A 23,244-nucleotide genomic window follows, 5' to 3' on the forward strand; every position below is an offset into this window, starting at 1 on the left:
TTAACTTGTATTCAAGTCATGTACAAGTTACTGGAGCTCATTTATAGACCCTGGGCAGTAACCCATAGCAACCAATCATCTGGTTGCCATGAGTAACTGCCCAGGTGCAGACTTGCTAGTATTTATGAATGAGCCCCTCTGTGTTATCAGAAATGTAAGAATTGTTTGTTAGAATCTATGGGAATAAGGTGTGTATTTTGAACTTTATAGACAACGGGCTTCCAGATAACAGATCCTGCCTTTATAGAAGATTGTTTGCAATGCCAAGAATTTCAGGGAAAATTCTGAGCAATTTTCTTCCTGTAGCTGTGCCCTTGATGCGTTTAAAAAAAAATAATAAATGACAAATACGCTGTGCATTCACATACCTCTCATACTTCACACTTGATGAAAGCTATGAGCACGTCCTGTTACATCCTTTTAATTTATGGGCTGCGGCTCGGCTAAGTTTTAACCAGTAATGATTTGTGATATGAGGTTTGAAACCACCTGCCATAATGTAGAAATATATAAACCCGGCCGTGCAAGTTTAGATCTGTGTGTTTTATACCGGGGATCATAAAATGTTATCTGAAAGGACAAATATCATGTTATAATAGATCTAGTTCATATCTTAATAGAATGTGTCATTCAGTCTGAACTCACTGTACCTCTTACTTACAATGATTCCAGTAGGCAATGTAAATGAAATTCTATCGAGTGTGGGGGGCGGCATAGACCCCAGAAATGCCCCTGGGTATAGCAGTAAGGTGCCCGGTGGCAGAGGGGACCCTGCAAAATCTAATGTTTAGCGCTGGCTCCTACTGAAAGCTCCCAGTAGGTATCAGAATTGCACTCAATAGTCAGAAATCCAAGTCCGGCTTGAGACTCCTCCAGTTACATGGGAGTAGGAGAAACAATAGGTTAGCTGAAAGCAGCTACTGCCATAAGATAAGTTCAGAAACTTGCAAAAAGCCCCCCGGTAATTTAAAGAGCTGAAATTGCACTCTCTGCACTAGCAATGTGGCCCCCAGATCCCTCTCCAGTGCTGAAAGGGTAAGCACGAGTGTCCGAGGAGGGCCAGCTTCTCGAAAGCTGCCTTAGACGTTAGGGCTAGAAACGCCCTTGGGTGGGTGGTGACTTCATGGGGCATAACAAGTGGCATTGGGGGGGACCGCAATATCATATCAGGGGGCAGGATTATGATGTGGCAATTGTGATTGGCCAGTCGCAGGGAATGCCTCCCAAAATGGCAACCTTTGTGTTATTTTAAATATTGCCACTTTATAAAAATGAAGTTCATCTTTTTTTTTGTTTGTTTTGTTTTTATTTGTGCACTTTTTGTTGCAAACCCAGTTAATTCCTGTTTATAACGATGCCCCCCTATGTGATATTGCCAGGGTAAATATGTGATATTCTCTGTGATATTACCCGGGTGCTTCAGGTGGATATAAATATAATCTTTTTTTGCTTGACTTCCATTTCGGACAAGGAAACGCACACATTCTGAAAGCTTAAACCCTAGAGATAAAGCCACATTTCCTGCCTTGCACGGAGCTTGGCTCGTGGTGAATACATTTGTGAACACAACTTGAACTTTGTGCATGCAAATTATAAATAACCAAAGCCTGTGTAGGTGCCTTTATAGACTGAAGACAGATACTTTTCCTACTGGAACCTAATTTGGTTATTCCTATCGGTGCTTGATTTATTATACAGACCTCAGTAAAGCCGGTCCTTGCAGTTCCTTTTTGAAAATTGCAAACACAAAATCGCCCACTCTCGCGCTCCTTATAAAAGCCTATTCTGTTAGAAAAGATTCGGCACATAAGAGTTTTTTCCGGCGTGTGAATAAATGGTTTATTTGTTCTTCTCCTATCGTCTAACCCTGTCGCTTTTAAAGTGAATTCATATATGCATTTAGATAGCATCATTTGCAAGAGTCAGAGAACAATATGGCTTTATTGTTTCTCCTTGTTGAAATGAGAAGGCGCTGCCAATAAAAATACAGATTATTATTATCCTACCCGTTGAGTACTTCCAGCAGGAGAGAGCCCAAATTATTAAGCTGGTTGCCAAGTGACATCAGTTTAGAAGAAAGTATTCTGTTTATTGACTTGGTTCCTGAAGACATCCCTGGGCTAACAGCAATATAAAGGTAAATGGGTAAAACTTGAAAATATTAAAGAAAAACCCCCATTGCTCAATGTGCCCATGGGTCAGTCGGTCTAAGAGCAATACCGCGTTGTGCCCATGGGTCAGTCAGTCTATGAGCAATACCACGTTGTGTCTATGGGTCAGTCGGTCTATAAGCAATACCGCGTTGTACCCATGGGTCAGTCGGTCTATGAGCAATACCACGTTGTGCCCATGGGTCAGTCAGTCTATGAGCAATACCACGTTGTGTCTATGGGTCAGTCGGTCTATAAGCAATACCACGTTGTACCCATGGGTCAGTCGTTCTGTAAGCAATACCGCGTTGTAACTATGGGTCAGTCGGTCTATGAGCAATACCGCGTTGTAACTATGGGTCAGTCGGTCTATGAGCAATACCGCGTTGTACCCATGGGTCAGTCAGTCTAAGAGCAATACCGTGTTGTACCTATCGGTCAGTCGGTCTAAGAGCAATACCACATTGTGCCCATGGGTCAGTCGGTCTAAGAGCAATACCACATTGTGCCCATGGGTCAGTCGGTCTAAGAGCAATACCACATTGTGCCCATGGGTCAGTCGGTCTAAGAGCAATACCACGTTGTGCCCATGGGTCAGTCGGTCTAAGAGCAATACTGTGTTGTACCCATGGGTCAGTCGGTCTATGAGCAATACCGCGTTGTAACTATGGGTCAGTCGGTCTATGAGCAATACCACGTTGTGCCTATGGGTCAGTCGGTCTATGAGCAATACCGCGTTGTACCCATGGGTCAGTAGGTATAAGAGCAATACCACGTTGTGCCTATGGGTCAGTCGGTCTATGAGCAATACCGCGTTGTAACTATGGGTCAGTCGGTCTATGAGCAATACCGCGTTGTGCCCATGGGTCAGTCGGTCTAAGAGCAATACCACGTTGTGCCCATGGGTCAGTCGGTCTATGAGCAATACCATGTTGTACCCATGGGTCAGTTGGTCTAAAAGCAATACCACGTTGTACCCATGGATCAGTTGGTCAGAGCAATACGAAGTTGTACCCATGGGTCAATCTAAGAGCAATACCACATTGTGCCTATCAGTCAGTCGGTCTATGAGCAGTACCATGTTGTACCCAAACTTTCAATATTTGGGACCTTTTAATTCATAAAATTTATCTTAAACAATAAGTTAACTTATTCTGATGGTAAAAGCGGTTTCAGGGTTATGAGTTCCCAACGTTGCCAAGGGTTATTGGTCCACAGTGGTCAATCCAAATAATTTGTTAATAGGCAATCTACACGATGACACCTGGGGGTTACATATGTTGAAGATTGTCTCTTGGGAGGTGTGAGCACAAAAGTGTCTGCCTGATGGACAAGTGGGTTGTACCAAGTTGTGTGTTAAAAAACAAGTATTATTAAGTGTTTTATTTGCTGAGGTAAGGAGCTTATGTAAGTAAGCTATATATGAAAGAATTTATGAGTATATTTTTCTTTATTAGTCAGTTTCTCTCCAGTCAAGATGGAAAATGTAATGAAGTTTTTGTCGTACTAAAGTGACAGTGGAGGAGTATGTGCCACTGATGTAAAATTGCTTTCCTGGCTGCTGCGGCTAATCGTTCAGCGACCGATTTTTCTGCTTTTGTAAATCGCATGTTAGGAAGAACTTTACTAAATGTGGGCCAAGTAGCTGTAATACCTCGAGTCTTTCCTGAGCGGTTTTTCCAGTAATTGGCGACTTCCACCTAAAATTATTGTATGTTCTGCGTTCAGTGTATGAGATCTGCTCTGGGACTGCCGCATTTCAAACATTTGTCTGTAGAGGCCGTGCCTATATGATATATAAGATAGGAATGGTGTAGGGTATGTAGAGACATTTCTTGGTATTTGCTACATGGTAGGCATTTCATGATATTGAAGAATATTGTGGATATCCATTTGTGGGATTAATTCCATCCATCTCACAATCAGCGCTAGGAATATCAGTATTTATAGTAATTCTGATGTATCTGTATATTTTGGAAGTAGATTTATTACTTAATAATAATTTTACTTAATAATACTTATTACTTAATAATTACTTTATTATAATACGCAAGTTTAAGTGAGTCATGTGACAGAAATGGCATCACTAAGCATCGTTTGTACGGATTTATTTTAGAGGATAATTATGGCTCTTGTACTTCATAAATAAATATAACAGTGAGTCTGTATTTGGGGAGGTTAAGCCTCCTTGTACAGGTATGGGACCTGTTATCCAGAATGCTCGGGACCTGGGGTTTATGGATAAGGGATCTTTCCGTAGTTTGGATCTCCATAACTTAAGTCTGCTAAAAATCATTTAACATTAAATAAACCCAATAGGGCTGTTCTACCCCCAATAAGGATTCATTATATCTTAGTTGGGATCAAGTACAGGTACTGTTTTATTATTACAGAGAAAAGGGAATCATTTAACCATGAAATAAACCCAATAGGGCTGTTCTGCCCCCAATAAGGGGTAATTATATCTTAGTTGGGATCAAGTACAGGTACTGTTTTATTATTACAGAGAAAAGGGAATCATTTAACCATGAAATAAACCCAATAGGGCTGTTCTGCCCCAATAAGGGGTAATTATATCTTAGTTGGGATCAAGTACAGGTACTGTTTTATTATTACAGAGAAAAGGGAATCGTTTAACCATTAAATAAACCCAATAGGGCTGTTCTGCCCCCAATAAGGGGTAATTATATCTTAGTTGGGATCAAGTACAGGTACTGTTTTATTATTACACAGAAAAGGGAAACATTTTTACATTTATAGAATTATTTGCTTATAATGGAGTCTATGAGACATGGCCTTTCCGTACTTCAGAACTTTCTGGATAATGGGTTTCCGGATAAGGGATGTATCTACATTAGCCACCTGTGACATTGGGGTTCCGTAACCATTATAAAAGTCCTTGGCCTTCAGCCTTGTGCCTTTTCATATGGTTATGGAACTCCAAAGTGACGCTAATGTCCTTGTATTTTATTCTCTATACAATTAATGAACATAATAATATTTATACATATACTGATGAATGTTGATCAAAAATGACCACTTAGTACTTGGTGTATAATAATGCTCTGTATAAGTGGATGCTTATTTCCAAATGGCTACAAAGTAAAAATTACTCTTCAGATATGCTTGGCCTTTTTGTAACTTTTTAGACCCAATAACATAGATTTACTATGACATTTGCCAGTGTTCTGTTCCAGATTACAATGCACCAGGTTTTGTTGTGACATTTTACTTTCCTTTATAGAGAAGCAGCAGTATAGTTAATGTTCCACTTGCTGAGGAAACCTAAAGCCAAAGGAACTTGGCATTCAGCCAACGTGCTTTCAAGTATTATAAATTATATAACATGTTTTCAAAAACAACCACGTGTTTGTATGTGAATTCATACTTTAAATAATTAACCTTTATTCTATATAAGCTGAAGGCAAGTCATCACTTTACATTAGGTTTTGTGGAAAGGGTTGAAGTCCGCTCTGTTATCGATGATTAGTATGTATAATACATTATCATTTTTAATGACTGGAGATCAATAATAAGTAAAGGACTGTTGGATAATATAAGCAAAGCTTAATAGGATTTCCCAGCCCTCCCAAGTGACTGCCCCATTTAGATATTTTTAGAGATGGCTAGTAGTGATTGGTGAAATGTTTCGGCAGGCATGGATTCGTGGTGAATTTCCGCATTTCGCCATTGGTGGATTGTTTCGCGAAACAGATGAACAAAATTTGCAGCGGAAAAATTTGGCGCGCGTCCAAAAATTGTTGCAGGCGTCAAAATAAATAGTTCCGGCCGTCAAAATAAATAGTCACAGGCGTCAAAATAAATAGTCACAGGCGTCAAAATAAATAGTCCTGGGCGTCAAAAGAATAGTCCTGGGCGTCAAAAGAATAGTCCTGGGCGTCAAAAGAATAGTCCTGGGCGTCAAAAGAATAGTGCCGGGCGTCAAACTAAATAGTTGCGGGCGTCAAACTAAATAGTCGCGGGCGTCAAACTAAATAGTCGCGGGCGTCAAACTAAATAGTCGCGGGCGTCAAACTAAATAGTCGCGGGCGTCAAACTAAAATTTTTCTGCCATTTCACGAATCTTTTGAAAGACTCGAGAATTTTTCGGCGAAGCGAACCGGACAGATTGGCTCATCACTACTGGCTAGAATGTTGCCCATGTACATGGACTTATAGCCTGAATACCTGGCCAAGAGTGGTCACATTGGCAGTCAGATTCTCCCTGTTTATGTTGGATTTGCTTTGAGTTTGTTCTTCTAGGATTCAGGCATCAACTTCTCAAGAACAAAATCCAGAAGGTTTTTGGACATGTCGCCATTACATCCCACCCACAGCTCTTCCAAATGCAGCGTGGTTTTGACAGGTCTCGGGTTTTTGAGTTTGCCCTACTTGCCTCTGGTGGCCCCCCAATATTCATATACACTCGTGTTCATTGACTCCTAATAAATGGGATCCTTGTGTTCTTTATTATGCATATTATTTAGGAAATAGGTTGGAAGCTCCACTGGGGCATTGACTGATGTAAATGATTGACTAGTCTGTGATAGGCAGTGCTATATATAATAATAATAATGATAGTAAATGTTTATTGGCTATGTGCAATTAGACTTCTCAATAGACTTGAGTGATCATGTACGTGATGGACACCGAGGGATGAGACTTTGGAAAACCAAACATATGTATTCATTGTCTTTCCAGTAGGCCTGAGCTTTGGCCTCTGGGCTTTTTTATTAAAAAAAATTAAATCCGATGATGAGTATATTGCTAATTTTAAATGAAAACGATTACAGGTATAGGATCTGTTATCCAGAAACCCTTTATCCATTAAGTTCCGAACTACGGGAAGGCCGTCTCTCATAGACTCCATTATAATCAAATCATTCAAAATTTTAAAAATGATTTCCTTTTTCTCTGTAATAATAAAACAGTACCTGTACTTGATCCCAACTAAGATATAATTACCCCTTATTGGGGGCAGAACAGCCCTATTGGGTTTATTTAATGGTTAAATGATTCCCTTTTCTCTGTAATAATAAAACAGTACCTGTACTTGATCCCAACTAAGATATAATTACCCCTTATTGGGGCAGAACAGCCCTATTGGGTTTATTTAATGGTTAAATGATTCCCTTTTCTCTGTAATAATAAAACAGTACCTGTACTTGATCCCAACTAAGATATAATTACCCCTTATTGGGGGCAGAACAGCCCTATTGGGTTTATTTAATGGTTAAATGATTCCCTTTTCTCTGTAATAATAAAACAGTACCTGTACTTGATCCCAACTAAGATATAATTACCCCTTATTGGGGCAGAACAGCCCTATTGGGTTTATTTAATGGTTAAATGATTCCCTTTTCTCTGTAATAATAAAACAGTACCTGTACTTGATCCCAACTAAGATATAATTACCCCTTATTGGGGGCAGAACTGCCCTATTGGGTTTATTTCATGGTTAAATGATTCCCTTTTCTCTGTAATAATAAAACAGTACCTGTACTTGATCCCAACTAAGATATAATTACCCCTTATTGGGGGCAGAACTGCCCTATTGGGTTTATTTCATGGTTAAATGATTCCCTTTTCTCTGTAATAATAAAACAGTACCTGTACTTGATCCCAACTAAGATATAATTACCCCTTATTGGGGGCAGAACAATCCTATTGGGTTTATTTCATGCTAAAATAAACTGGTCCCATACCTGTATTTACAATGTGAATGTTGTATCAGCGAAAGATGAATAAGATTTATCTGAAACGCCTACTGACCCTCCTTCTGTATAAATTGTTACATTAACTAATATATAACTTAAATGCCTTCAGTTATTATAGGATTATGACAGTTTAGTAATTTCTTACTAACTATTCATCATTGCCTGTTTATAATATAGTGTTGCACCATCCCAAGATTTCCCAATGCAAATCCAAACATACAAGTTTCTCCTTCTTTAATCCCAGATGCCACAGTATTTGCATTGGGAGAAAGGCTTGATCTTGTCAATTGTTTCTTATTTGGCCTCTATAAATATTGAATTCAAGGGGACTCTGGTTTTTAAGAAGGAAATGTTTTGAGGGAATAGCTCTTCTAATTAAAGGGGAACTCTTGCTTGTAAACCAAAATTTAATGAACCCCACACAACCCACAACCCCCTAATATCACTTTAATCTGTTCCTTCGAAAAGTAGGAATAAATACCATTTTTATATGCTGAAATCCAGCTGCAAAACAGTTCTTCTCTTTCTGCATCATTTGAAATTCTGGCAGGGGAGGAGGGACTAAAACACTGATGTTACAAATTGTAACAACTTCTCCACAGCATGCAGGAACTACATAACCCACAATGCATTGCACTGTGTAATGTTCCTCTCCTTATTGACATCACGTGAGAACAGGCGACTACTTTTCCATTTTATTTCAAAGTCTCAAAGTAGTAATTTACCTTGAAGCCGCTGCTTGATAATTTCAAAGGGGATCAAAGAAGCCTTCATGGAAATCGGGGAAAGTCCTCCTTGGAAAAGAGAGAGGGTTTGTGGACCCCAAAACAGGTTGAGCTTACTGTTTAATGGGTGGGATTATAGTCTGGTTATGGTTGTGTCCAGACATTACTAGTTGTAGCCCGGGCAGACTATTGGCCTAAAATGTCCTAAATATAATAGGATTCAGTTTGAGTGGACCTCTAGGTGGTTTCATTTGCAGAAGAATAAATGTAATACAGGTATGGGACCCATTATCCAGAATGCTTGGGACCTGGGGTTTTCCGGATAAGGAGTCTTTCTGTAATTTGGATCTCCTACCTTACTTTTGCTAAAAAAAATAATTCTACAGTAATTAAACCACTAGGATTATTGTGGCTCCAATAAGGATTAATTATATTTTAGTTGGGATCAAGTACAGGTACTGTTTTATTATTACAGAGAAAAGGGAATCATTTAACCATGAAATAAACCCAATAGGGCTGTTCTGCCCCCAATAAGGGGTAATTATATCTTAGTTGGGATCAAGTACAGGTACTGTTTTATTATTACAGAGAAAAGGGAATCATTTAACCATTAAATAAACCCAATAGGGCTGTTCTGCCCCAATAAGGGGTAATTATATCTTAGTTGGGATCAAGTACAGGTACTGTTTTATTATTACAGCGAAAAGGGAATCATTTAACCATGAAATAAACCCAATAGGGCTGTTCTGCCCCCAATAAGGGGTAATTATATCTTAGTTGGGATCAAGTACAAGTTACTGTTTTATTATTACAGAGAAAAAGGAAATAATTTTTTAAAAATGTGCATTATTCGATTAAAATGGAGTCTATATGAGATGGCCTTTCTGTAATTCGGAACTTTCTGGATAATGGGTTTCCAGATAAGGGGTCCGATACCTGTAATATGAAGCCTGCAACGTTTCACCTGATTATTTTTAGATTTGTTTTCCTGCTTTACTGGTAGATTCATCTTTTGGTTTTCTTAGGAACAAAAACCCCATTCCTTTAGGGGTGTCAGTACAAATACCAATGCTTTACATACAATGCAAATAACCTTGTTGAAGCAGGACGATAGCATCTCCCAGCTTACGGATGTTGCCAAACTGCTTTTACATTTCACTTTAAAGAGTTGTTTACCAAGAACTGAAATTGAATCACAGATTTAGAAAAAAAAGAAAAACTTATGACACAATTGAAGCTGTTTGCTTTGCTTTCACAATTTCTTTTGAAATTCGATAATGTAAAGCCCTATTTAAGAGGTTTTCTTATCAGTTGCTGAAGCCAACTTTTAGTTCTTAAGTCGTTTCTTTAGGTTAAAGCAACAGTTATAAATGTCAGGCTATCGGCAGTATTTTTTATAGCAGCTTAATAGGGAGAGAAGGAGGCCCCAAGGCAGTGCCGGCCCCAACAGGAACAGAATGGAAATTAAGGATATTGAACCAGTCACTGAGCGTTTCCAAGACCTCCCTGACAGGGTCTGTGGGTTGAAATTCTGCATTAACCTTTTCTAGGTCCTTCTAGGTATGGAGATCCAAGGCAAATGGCTTTCTTTTCTGCCCTACAGATGTCATGGCATTATATGATTGGTATGTTTGGGAGAAGGGGGGGGGGTGGAGATGCAGGAAGGCAGGGGTGTCCAATAAGGATGCACAGAATCCACTACTTTTGGGTTAGGCCGAACCCCCGAATCCTTTGTGAAAGATTGAGCCAAATACAGGTATTGGACCCCTTATCCAGAAACCAATTATCCAGTTCCAGTACCGAATTACTAAAACAGTACCTGTACTTGATCCCAACTAAGATATAATTACCCCTTATTGGGGGCAGAACAGCCCTATTGGGTTTATTTAATGGTTAAATGATTCCCTTTTCTCTGTCATAATAAAACAGTACCTGTACTTGATCCCAACTAAGATATAATTACCCCTTATTGGGGCAGAACAGCCCTATTGGGTTTATTTCATGGTTAAATGATTCCCTTTTCTCTGTAATAATAAAACAGTACCTGTACTTGATCCCAACTAAGATATAATTACCCCTTATTGGGGCAGAACAGCCCTATTGGGTTTATTTAATGGTTAAATGATTCCCTTTTCTCTGTCATAATAAAACAGTACCTGTACTTGATCCCAACTAAGATATAATTACCCCTTATTGGGGCAGAACAGCCCTATTGGGTTTATTTCATGGTTAAATGATTCCCTTTTCTCTGTAATAATAAAACAGTACCTGTACTTGATCCCAACTAAGATATAATTACCCCTTATTGGGGCTGAACAGCCCTATTGGGTTTATTTAATGGTTAAATGATTCCCTTTTATCTGTAATAATAAAACAGTACCTGTACTTGATCCCAACTAAGATATAATTACCCCTTATTGGGGGCAGAACAGCCCTATTGGGTTTATTTAATGGTTAAATGATTCCCTTTTCTCTGTAATAATAAAACAGTACCTGTACTTGATCCCAACTAAGATATAATTACCCCTTATTGGGGGCAGAACAGCCCTATTGGGTTTATTTAATGGTTAAATGATTCCCTTTTCTCTGTAATAATAAAACAGTACCTGTACTTGATCCCAACTAAGATATAATTACCCCTTATTGGGGGCAGAACAGCCCTATTGGGTTTAATTACTGTTCAAATAATGTTTTTAGCAGACTTTAGGTAGGAGATCCGAATTACGGAAAGACCCCTTATCTGGAAAACCCCAGGTCCCGAGCATTCTGGATAATGGATCCCATACCTGTACTGAACCGAATCCTAATTTGCATTTGCAGCCCCTCCTTAAATACCCCTCTTGAAGGGAACAACCCTAGGGTTTATCAGCAATATTATTTTGTAAGTTTATTATTCCTTGCCCTACCTCTCTGCACAGCTTCTCCCCTGACATCCCTATTAATGCCTTCTATCCACCCCTAATTCCCACTCCCACCACATCCTTGTCTAAGTCCCATGCCTGACCCATCCACATATGTCCAGTTCCCAACCAATCGCGTTATATTCTGTCTCCGTAAGACACTGTGGGGGGGACAAGGGCAGGGAGTGGGATAGTCAGACTGAAGGGATATGTGCCTAGCGCCCCCACAGGGTTGCACCCTAGACATATGCCACGTCTGCCTACCCTTAGTTCCAACCCTGATGGACAGATACAAATTTGGTCCATTTGTATGAAAAAAAAAAATAATTTCTGCTTAACAGACTGTACGAACATTTGTTTTTTCGAACGGCTCCACGCTGTGTAACTGTGCTGTGAGTTTGAAATATGAAACAAAAATAATAGACTCTTTCGCTAATAACCGTTAAGAGAATCATTTTCTGGAATCTAAACTCCAATTTATGGCCGGTCCTTCACTGAAGGGTTTTACTATGTGTGTAACTGGTTTGGTAGGGCAGTGTAGCTGCTCTACATGTGCCGCTGTACGGCGGGCCTGTTCCAGTTGTAATTTTTTACATTTGTATAATGGGACATGTAATGGAGATGGGACGTTTGATCGTCGCTATCTGTTCATGTCTTCACGTTTCTGGCTGCCAGTAAATCCAGTGCTTCCAACCTGTAGCGCCAACGCTGATCTTGATTTAAATCTCCCAGGATCCTCAGCTGATGTTGGCTGGATTATCATATACTGGGAACCTTGCAATAACTAAACCCAAGTTTATGAGAATCAAAAGTAACTTTTAAACTGTCAAAGGCAACTATCCAGTTCAGCCCCTTGGGGTTCAACCAAAACAGCCCTAGACCAAAAATCAATAAAACATTAATTAAACCCAATAGGATTGTTTTGCATCCAATAAGGGGTAATTATATCTTAGTTGGGATCAAGTACAGGTACTGTTTTATTATTACAGAGAAAAGGGAATCATTTAACCATGAAATAAACCCAATAGGGCTGTTCTGCCCCCAATAAGGGGTAATTATATCTTAGTTGGGATCAAGTACAGGTACTGTTTTATTATTACAGAGAAAAGGGAATAATTTAACCATGAAATAAACCCAATAGGGCTGTTCTGCCCCCAATAAGGGGTAATTATATCTTAGTTGGGATCAAGTACAGGTACTGTTTTATTATTACAGAGAAAAGGGAATCATTTAACCATTAAATAAACCCAATAGGGCTGTTCTGCCCCAATAAGGGGTAATTATATCTTAGTTGGGATCAAGTACAGGTACTGTTTTATTATTACAGAGAAAAGGGAATCATTTAACCATTAAATAAACCCAATAGGGCTGTTCTGCCCCCAATAAGGGGTAATTATATCTTAGTTGGGATCAAGTACAGGTACTGTTTTATTATTACAGAGAAAAGGGAATCATTTAACCATTAAATAAACCCAATAGGGCTGTTCTGCCCCCAATAAGGGGTAATTATATCTTAGTTGGGATCAAGTACAGGTACTGTTTTATTATTACAGAGAAAAGGGAATCATTTAACCATGAAATAAACCCAATAGGGCTGTTCTGCCCCAATAAGGATTATTTATATCTTAGTTGGGATCAAGTACAGGTACTGTTTTATTACAGAGAAAAGGGATTCATTTTTTAAAACTTATTAAAATTAAGAATTATTTGCTTATAATGGACTCTATGGGAGATGGCCTTCCCATAATTCAGAACTTTCTGGATAGCGGGTTTGCAGATAACGGATCCCATACCTGTAAAACATATTTGTAAAATCTACTAATATTTCAGCAGATATGAGCAAAAATAGAGTTAAGAAAGTTTTAGTTGCCACAGACCCGGTAGTTAGCACTTGGCTCACCTGAAATCATGGGATCCGAGATCCGCACTCCGACTGCGCACTTTTAGAGTAAAGGTCAGCTGAGAATAATCCCTTTGTACAGAGGCTTCTCAGATTAGAACAGGTGGAAGGAAGTCAAATCTATATAGTTTGATAAATGCCTGGAAGTGGTTGTAAGATTTTATTTTTCCCCTGAAGGTACCTGAAGCCGCACATATATTGCTGGGTTTCCACTTTGAATCTCTGAGCGTAATACTATTTATGTAACTGAATCCCATGCCAGAGGTTTTGTGCACTAAAAATATTTGCTTGTTCTGCCACTTGTCTCTTCTGATATCCAGTTTATTATTATATTTACTCTGCTCTGGTGTTGGCTTCTTCCTATGTGCTGCTGTGGGGCTCAGAATGTGTGGGCTGCATTGAAACTAATGTAGATATATGGCTCTGAAATGGAGACATGAATATGGAGACATGAAACAGGTATCGGACCCCTTATCCGCAAACCCATTATCCAGAAAGTTCTGAATTATGTAAAGGCCATCTCCCATAGACTCCATTTTAATCAAAAATTCACATTTTTAAAAATTCCTTTTTCTCTATAATAATAAAACATATACCTGTACTTGATCCCAACTAAGATATAATTACCCCTTATTGGGGGCAGAACAGCCCTATTGGGTTTATTTCATGGTTAAATGATTCCCTTTTCTCTGTAATAATAAAACAGTACCTGTACTTGATCCCAACTAAGATATAATTCCCCCTTATTGGGGGCAGAACAGCCCTATTGGGTTTATTTAATGGTTAAATGATTCCCTTTTCTCTGTAATAATAAAACAGTACCTGTACTTGATCCCAACTAAGATATAATTACCTCTTATTGGGGGCAGAACAGCCCTATTGGGTTTATTTCATGGTTAAATGATTCCCTTTTCTCTGTAATAATAAAACAGTACCTGTACTTGATCCCAACTAAGATATAATTACCCCTTATTGGGGGCAGAACAGCCCTATTGGGTTTATTTAATGGTTAAATGATTCCCCTTTCTCTGTAATAATAAAACAGTACCTGTACTTGATCCCAACTAAGATATAATTACCCCTTATTGGGGGCAGAACAGTCCTATTGGGTTTATTTAATGGTTAAATGATTCCCCTTTCTCTGTAATAATAAAACAGTACCTGTAATTGATCCCAACTAAGATATAATTACCCCTTATTGGGGGCAGAACAGCCCTATTGGGTTTATTTCATGGTTAAATGATTCCCTTTTCTCTGTAATAATAAAACAGTACCTGTACTTGATCCCAACTAAGATATAATTACCCCTTATTGGGGCAGAACAGCCCTATTGGGTTTATTTAATGGTTAAATTATTCCCTTTTCTCTGTAATAATAAAACAGTACCTGTACTTGATCCCAACTAAGATATAATTACCACTTACTGGGGCCAAAACAATCCTATTGGGTTTAAATCATGTTTAAGTGATTTTTTAGTAGTCGTAAGGTACGGAGATCCAAATTAAGGAAATATCCCTTATCCGGAAAAACGAGCATTCTTTATAACAGTACCCTTAAGTTCAGTCCACTAAATCACCCGATCCACTGGAAAAGTACCTTTTCTCATCTTTTTTCTGTGCAGAGGCCTCCAGTGACATCATAGACCTGCCCCCTTACATCATTTCCCTGCCTCCCTGTGTCATTGGTCATTGTCAAGCACCTCCCCTTTTGTGCCCAGCTTTAGGCTAAGTCTTATCTTTTGTCTCACTTGCTACTCTCCTTCATAACAATAACTTCAGATCTGACGGATTTCTCCTCATAGGGCAAACTGCAATATAAACAGAACAAAAAGGAACATAGCTAATCAGAGAGCCAATCATTATTGCTCTAAGGTTGCCATAACTATTAATATCTGTTTCTATAAAGCTCCGGCTGTAAGTCTGTAATCACACCGGCTAAGGCAAGTGGAAGTGCAGCAATTTGCGATGAGTAAAAAAAAATAGGCCAAATAGTGTGTGGGCTTTACGTGGCCTTTAAACCAAGCCTTTGCCAGAAGTGAGTGAACAAATTGTATGTTCTCTCTTGGGTTCAGTCATCCAGATACACTTGAAAATAGCAAAGGCTTAGATGTTCATTTTTAACTTCCATAAGATCTTCCAGTTTGGTGATCACTGCTGAAAAATGTTCTGTTCTTCTGTTCCGACATCTGGTAGTTAAAAAAATAAATGCCGCGCTCTCGACTCCGTATCGTGAGTGTATCGGATAGGAAATCGGGGAAAGTGTAGTTTTTTTTTCTCAAGTGGTTTTTGTGCAATTACCTCACTGTTTTATTTCGTTTTTTAGTACAAAAGCCTAAATCAATATTTGTGTCCAAGACAAGGAGAAACGCTCTCTAAACAGGGGGGGAATGTTCGTATGAGTCAGAGCCTGAAGAATTCACATTAACTTTATTTCTGTACAGATCAGCAGGGCGTTAGTCATCTCGCTATGACAGGTTGCCTTTGCTTCTAAATGGACCTAGAAGTCTTCATTTACCATGAAGCTGAGTGCGCTACGGGAAACAGCTGGACTCTTAACAATTTTCAGTTTGACTTTTTTTCGGGGAGAGTTGTGAACATTTTGGTGCACAAATAGCTTTTGTGTTTAGTTATGATACTGGTGACGCTCCAGTATTGGAGGAGCTTCCGGTAGTTATCCAAAATAGACCCCCCTGTGATTAAACATGGGCTCCTCTTCACTTCCTCTGATATAGGGCATTAGCAATCCCTGAAACTATAGTACATGGATATTGGTTGGCAGGGGGGTATTTACTGTACTGTATAGGCACTTGAGAGCCTAGGGCGACATTGTAAGCTCTTTTGGGCAGGGCTCTTTTCACCTCTTGTATCGGTTATTGGTTGCTTTATATGTTACTCTGTATGTCCAATGTATGGAACCCACTTATTGTACAGCGCTGCGGGATATGTTGGCGCTTTATAAATAAATGTTAATAATAATAATAATACTCAGATGCCTATATGGTCAGCAGAGGAGGGATAGGGGGGTTCCTTGGTGGCGCTTGATTCTGGTGATATCATTGGGCTTGTTCTGATGGGCGCTCACTGGTCCGATGCCTAGTGCAGCACTAGACTGGAATTCTCTACTGTTGGATTGTACTGACCATACACGTACTAATATATTGTATTATTGGTATGTGTATAGCCAGCTTTAGGGAAATGGTCCCAAACTCTGGGGCTTACCCGCCTGGGGCAGTGGCAGGGGGCGTAGACTGTAAGCTACTTAGGTGACTGACTGTTTGCTCCCCTAGTTACTATATGTCAGTGATCCCCAACCAGTGGCTCGGGGGTAACATTTTGCTCCCCAACCCCTTGGATGTTGCTCCCAGTGCCCCCAAACCAGGGAGTTATTTTTGAATTCCTGACTTGGGGGCAAGTTTAGGTTGAATAAAAACAAGATTTCCTACCAAATAAAGCCCCCTGTAAGCTGATAGGGTGCATAGAGGCTGCCTAATAGCCAATCACAGCCTTTATTTGGCTCCTCCATGAACTTTTATGGTGCTTGTGTTGCTCCCCAAGTCTTTTTACATTTGACTGTGGCTCACGAGTAAGAAAGGTTATATGTCGTAAAGTTTAATTAGGGGGACATATGGTGTGAACACCTATTTGTGTGTTTTTAAAAGAATTACAAATGTTTTCATACATCTATTACCTTCTTGTTAACTGACCAAATGTTGGACCTCCAATGGGACTTGAACTCTGTTCCAACAACCTTTCCCTTATGGTGTATTTTGCATTCCCTGCACTTTTAAATTCATTTTCCCTTTTTTTGTGTTTAATTGAAATGATTGCTGCATTGTCTAAAACCATTCTTTTCTGTTTTTCTCCCATAATTCCCCCAAAGCCATTCCTATGCTAGCGACACGAGGGGTCCACTTTCTTAGCCATCTTATTTTATTGGTAATATTCGGAAAATATTTTTAGAATCATATCGATATTAGACCAGTGATCACCTTGTGTTTATTGTGTCCGATCCTTGGGGATCTGGCACTGTTCTTGAAAACTTGGCATTTAATGGTCATTTTGCTCTTTGAATAAGTCTTGAGTTGGAACTCTGGCTTAATATAACGCTTGGTTGGTACATGATAGGTGGAAGAGCGCATGATTTGCCATGGTTGTGGTTATGGTAAACCAAAAAAAGCTATTTAATGTAATAGGGGAGCTATAGGAAAGATCAGGGCCTCTTATACTGCTGTAAGCCACAGTATGTGTGATGGAGTTTCTCCCTTCCCCCCTTAATGAGGCCATTTCCGTAATCCTTGGTTCCATGGCATTACCTATCACCCCAAAGACCTGCAACCCCCACCCATGAAAAAGAACCAGTTTTGATTTAATTTTAACCCAGCGCTCATCTAACGGGGACTTACCGAATCAATAAAAAAAGTTCCCTTCTCACTAAGAATCTGAACTGATTGTTATATTTATTGTGAGTGAAAGTCCTTGCTGTATGATGGGTAGTAAATCAGTAAGTCAGGCATACGCTTTCCTCTCCCGTAAGCACGCTTGTGTTTAATCCGGCATTGGTAGATATTCTTGGAAGCCTTTGGGTTGTGCACTTAAGGTGTTATTGTTGCATTTAGTATTATGGATGGCGGCATCATAAAGTGCATTCGGACAGCTGATTCAGATCAAGTCAAACAGAGATAAATCGCTTCTCCCAACATATAAAACCATTTTAATATACAATTTGAAACTTCAGTTTTAGAAATGTTCCTCTGAATAATTGCTCACTAGTTAATGCTACTTAGGAACAGGTATGGGACCCATTATCCAGAATGCTTGGGACCTGGGGTTTTCCGGATAAAGGATCTTTCCGTAATTTGGATCTCCATTCCTTAAGTCTACTAAAAGATTATTTAAACATTTAATAAACCCAATAGGGCTGTTCTGCCCCAATAAGGGGTAATTATATCTTAGTTGGGATCAAGTACAGGTACTGTTTTATTATTACAGAGAAAAGGGAATCATTTAACCATTAAATAAACCCAATAGGGCTGTTCTGCCCCAATAAGGGGTAATTATAGCTTAGTTGGGATCAAGTACAGGTACTGTTTTATTATTACAGGGAAAAGGGAATCATTTAACCATTAAATAAACCCAATAGGGCTGTTCTGCCCCCAATAAGGGGTAATTATATCTTAGTTGGGATCAAGTACAGGTACTGTTTTATTATTACAGAAAAAAGGGAATCATTTTTAAAAAATAATAATTATTTGCTTATAATGGAGGGAAATTTTTCACAATTTATTTGGTGTGAAAAAAACTGGCCATAGAGTCTAATGTATTTTGCATGGAAAAAGTCTCCATAATAAGTTGCATTGAAAAGAAACAGTGTTTGGGAAACTGGACAGATTCCGTCATCACTAATAATTGCACTTGGGATAAATGCAAATCAGTTATAGACTTAACAAGAACAAGGCCCTTAATAGGAAGGAGAGAGGGGGTACTTGAATTTTAGCTCTCGGTTTCATTTTAGAACCAAGATGCTTTGAATTGAAAATGTAAATTTGGAAATTGTGTACAAACGTTTGTTGCGTTCAGTTGTCTGGTGCATGACTTCTCGTTGTTCCACCAGTTTATGACATTTGAGAGATTGTTTTTGAGAGCTTGAGTGATGGGTTTTCCCTGCACTGTCCCATTGTACTCATGTCAGCAGACAATGACTGATACAATATGATTTTCATTAGCAATGAGTCTTTTGGCTAGCGTTGCACTTCTTTCTACAAACAGTACAATACTCGCTCTTGTTTCATATAGAAGATAGCAGCAGGAGAGTTTTGAGCCGGGCTATTAACTCTATACAGCCACAGACTTGGCAGTGCTTGTCCTCTTCCGCCTACTCAACCGGCATGGAAAATATTGGTCATCTATATTAACAAATTGTGAAAGTTGTTTAGCGAGTAACGTAAGAACAGCCTGGAGAAACCTAGCGTGTGTCAAAACCGTTATTGATCTTAATCCTTAACAAGAGCAGCCAATCAGAATTGTGCTTTTTGGTTTGGGTTAACCTATCGGAGTGGAATCTCCAGTTCTGTGAATTCCCACAGCCGATAAGTGGACAACTTTATTCTTGCACTGTTTATAATCTATGAACTAATTAGGTTAAATATATTTATTGATATATGATATGTGATATTATGGGCTATTAATGCTGAATATTACAGGTATTGGACCCCTTATCTGGAAACCCATTATCCAGAAAGTTCCGAATTACGAAAAGGCCATCTGCCATAGACTCCATTTTAATCAAATAATTCACATTTTTAAAAATGATTTCCTTTTTGTCTGTAATATTAAAACAGTACCTGTACTTGATCCCAACTAAGATATAATTACCCCTTATTGGGGGCAGAACAGCCCTATTGGGTTTATTTCATGGTTAAATGATTCCCTTTCCCTGTAACAATAAAACAGTACCTGTACTTGATCCCAACTAAGATATAATTACCCCTTATTGGGGGCAGAACAGCCCTATTGGGTTTAATTAATGGTTAAATGATTCCCTTTTCTCTGTAATAATAAAACAGTACCTGTACTTGATCCCAACTAAGATATAATTACCCCTTATTGGGGGCAGAACAGCCCTATTGGGTTTATTTAATGGTTAAATGATTCCCTTTTCTCTGTAATAATAAAACAGTACCTGTACTTGATCCCAACTAAGATATAATTACCCCTTATTGGGGGCAGAACAGCCCTATTGGGTTTATTTAATGGTTAAATGATTCCCTTTTCTCTGTAATAATAAAACAGTACCTGTACTTGATCCCAACTAAGATATAATTACCCCTTATTGGGGGCAGAACAGCCCTATTGGGTTTATTTCATGGTTAAATGATTCCCTTTTCTCTGTACAGGTATAGGACCCATTATCCAGAATGCTCGGGACCAAGGGTATTCCGGTTAAGGGGTCTTTCCGTAATTTGGATCTCAATACCTTAAGTCTACTAAAAAATCAATAAAACATTAATTAAACCCAATAGGATTGTTTTGCATCCAATAAGGATTAATTATATCTTAGTTGGAATCAATTACAAGGTTCTGTTTTATTTCTACATAGAAAAAGGAAATCAGTTTTAAAATTCTGAATTATTTGCTTAAAGTGGAGTCTATGGGAGACGGGCATTCCGTAATTCGGAGCTTTCTGGATAACGGGTTTCCGGATAAGGGGTCCGATACCTGTAATAATAAAACATTACCTGTACTTGATCCCAACTAAGATATAATTACCCCTTATTGGGGGCAGAACAGCCCTATTGGGTTTATTTCATGGTTAAATGATTCCCTTTTCTCTGTAATAATAAAACAGTACCTGTACTTGATCCCAACTAAGATATAATTACCCCTTATTGGAGCCAAAACAATCCTTTTGGGTTTAATTACTGTTTAAATAATTTCATTAGCAGACTTAAGGTAGGGGATCCGAATTATGGAAAGACCCCTTATCCGGAAAACCCCAGGTCCCAAGCATTCTGAATAACGGGTCCCATACCTGTATATGCCTCTCTGTATATTAAACACTATCTTCTTTTGTTATTTTTAAACATAATTGTGAGGATAACAATATAATACATTTTTATATTAATACTGATAAAAATAACTGTTCCAAGGCTAATTATTTGTATTACTTTATATTCATTATATGATGTATTTTTATATTAGGATCATTATCGTTAATGATAATGCTAATTTTATTTTTATTATCGTCATTATGCTTCTTAATAATCAAGTGGTGATAATAGCATCACATAAATGAATAGTTATAATAATACAAAAAGAATACAATGCTTATGTAGACGAATTTCCTTCTTATTTCTGTTTTTATTATACTTTCAAAATACACTTTAATAGATGACCCAGGTTTATAAGCAAATTCATGTACATTTTTTAAAACCTACGTTCCAGTTATTACAGATTCTGCTGGAAACACTTCATTTTCTATATATAAAATTCCGTTTCGGGCACATTACGTAAAACCTTTTGACCCCCAACCCGTGCAACAAGCAATGGCAGGAAATGGAATGTTATAAGGTTATAAATATAAGGCTATTTTTTTTTGTAGGTGACTCTATACAAATATTCTACTCTGGATACATTACTAAATATACCGAAGTTGGGCCCATGTTGTACTTTAGAGGCTATTTATGGGAAATTAGATGGAAAGTAAAAACTCTGAGCACTTAACAAATAAGCTATATTTATCCTTTAATCCTGAGGGTCACAGACAGGTCTCCAGATGTATCTTGAAATGTTCTGGGCTCTGTTATTTGAAACCTGGTTCACCAGGAGAAATATATATTTATATCCTAGGAAAACAGCACTTCCTCCGACTTAAGTCTTTTTTATCTTTCTTCTTTCAGCATGAAGTTATAGCCGTTTCGGAAAAGGTCATAGTCCGCCTGGAGGACTTGGTAAAGTGGGCACACTCGGATCTCTCAAAATGGAACTGTGGACTCAAGGCATTGCCTGTAGAACTCAAGGAGCTTGCCAAGAATGGCCAGAAAGAGTCCCTGGCCAAGTACAGACAATCATTGCTAAACAGTGGATTGAATTTCAAGGACGTCTTCAAAGAAAAAGCCGAATTAGGTAACGATGCTTCTCCATGTGTTAACCTGTCCCGTTCTGTTTGTCTATGAAGATTCTCATTCATCCAGGTCATGGTAGTATCTCGTACAGGGGTGGGTAAACTTTTTGGCTCAGGGGCAGGGGTTTGACAGACTGGCCAGCGTTACGCCGTCTCCAGTTGTCAGTCCAAGTCTCACGTGACGAGACTTGCAGAGATAAAAAAGCCGGACGTGGCCCGCGGGCCGTAGTTTGCCCACCCCTGATCTAGTAGAATTAAGTCTAAAACAACTGGATGTTTCTGAGCTTTATTGTTTGTTCATTGCTGGGTTTTACATGCTGAGTTGGTTGGCATGCCCGAGTACCATATGAGCTCCCAGTGGCCCCAGCCAAGCATAATTCCCATAAGCCTCTTCTTGCTTCCATCATAGGCTTATGTAACACCTATAACATGATTGCATCTTATTGTTGTGAGAATAGGTCCTGGTCTTCATGTTCTGTGGTGGGATGTAGGAGGCACAGTCTGACACTGAATATCTTAAAGGGGTAGTTCACCATTGAGTTGACTTTTAGTATGATGTAAAGAGTAATATTCTGAGAAAGACCTCGCCAAATGAGCAATATGGCCACCTTTTTAAAAATGACTGTCAACGTTTTGATTAAGCCATAATTACATTGTAATGTTTTTACACCCATGATGGATTTCCTTAACGTCTGGCAAATAAACATTACAGTTATCTGAATCTAAAGGACAACTAAAGGTGCCGATACACCTTCAGATCCACTCGCTTGGCGATGTCGCCAAGCGCTTAGATCTTTTCCCGATATCCCAACCTACGGGTGAGCGATATCGGGCAAATCCAGGCTAATTTGGTCATTTGGCCCTGGGGCCAAACGATCGAATTAGGACAACGGGTATCAACGAGCTGATGCGGTCCCCGATCCGACTAAATTTTTTAACCTGCCCAATTGATATCTGCCCGATTTCAGGTCCCTACATGGGCCAATAAGCTGCCGAATCCGTCTAAGGGACCGATATCGGCAGCTACAATTGGCCCGTGTATGGGGACCTTAAGACATGCCCAAAACCATTTTGCTTGACAGTGGCAAGATGTCGGCATCATTTCAGGAAAAGACTATGCTTTAGTGTCACGCATAGAAATGAAAGCAGAATGGTCACATCTGGTCTTTAATTCATAGACAGACAGAAAAGGAATATGATTGGTGCTCAGATTTGGAAATATTATATTTATGT

General features: G+C 39.0%; 1 protein-coding gene across 1 annotated transcript in view; it reads left to right on the forward strand.

Moving 5' to 3' along the window:
* Positions 1-23,244, forward strand: part of arid5b (AT-rich interaction domain 5B) — a 223,342-nt gene that overhangs the window by 31,083 nt on the left and 169,015 nt on the right. The window contains exon 3 of the mRNA XM_002939542.5: positions 21,788-22,013. Coding sequence (XP_002939588.1) covers positions 21,788-22,013 — 226 coding nt within the window. The remainder of the gene's footprint in view (positions 1-21,787; positions 22,014-23,244) is intronic.

Source organism: Xenopus tropicalis, chromosome 7, assembly GCF_000004195.4.
Source record: "Xenopus tropicalis strain Nigerian chromosome 7, UCB_Xtro_10.0, whole genome shotgun sequence".
In the NCBI taxonomy this organism is placed as follows: domain Eukaryota; kingdom Metazoa; phylum Chordata; class Amphibia; order Anura; family Pipidae; genus Xenopus; species Xenopus tropicalis.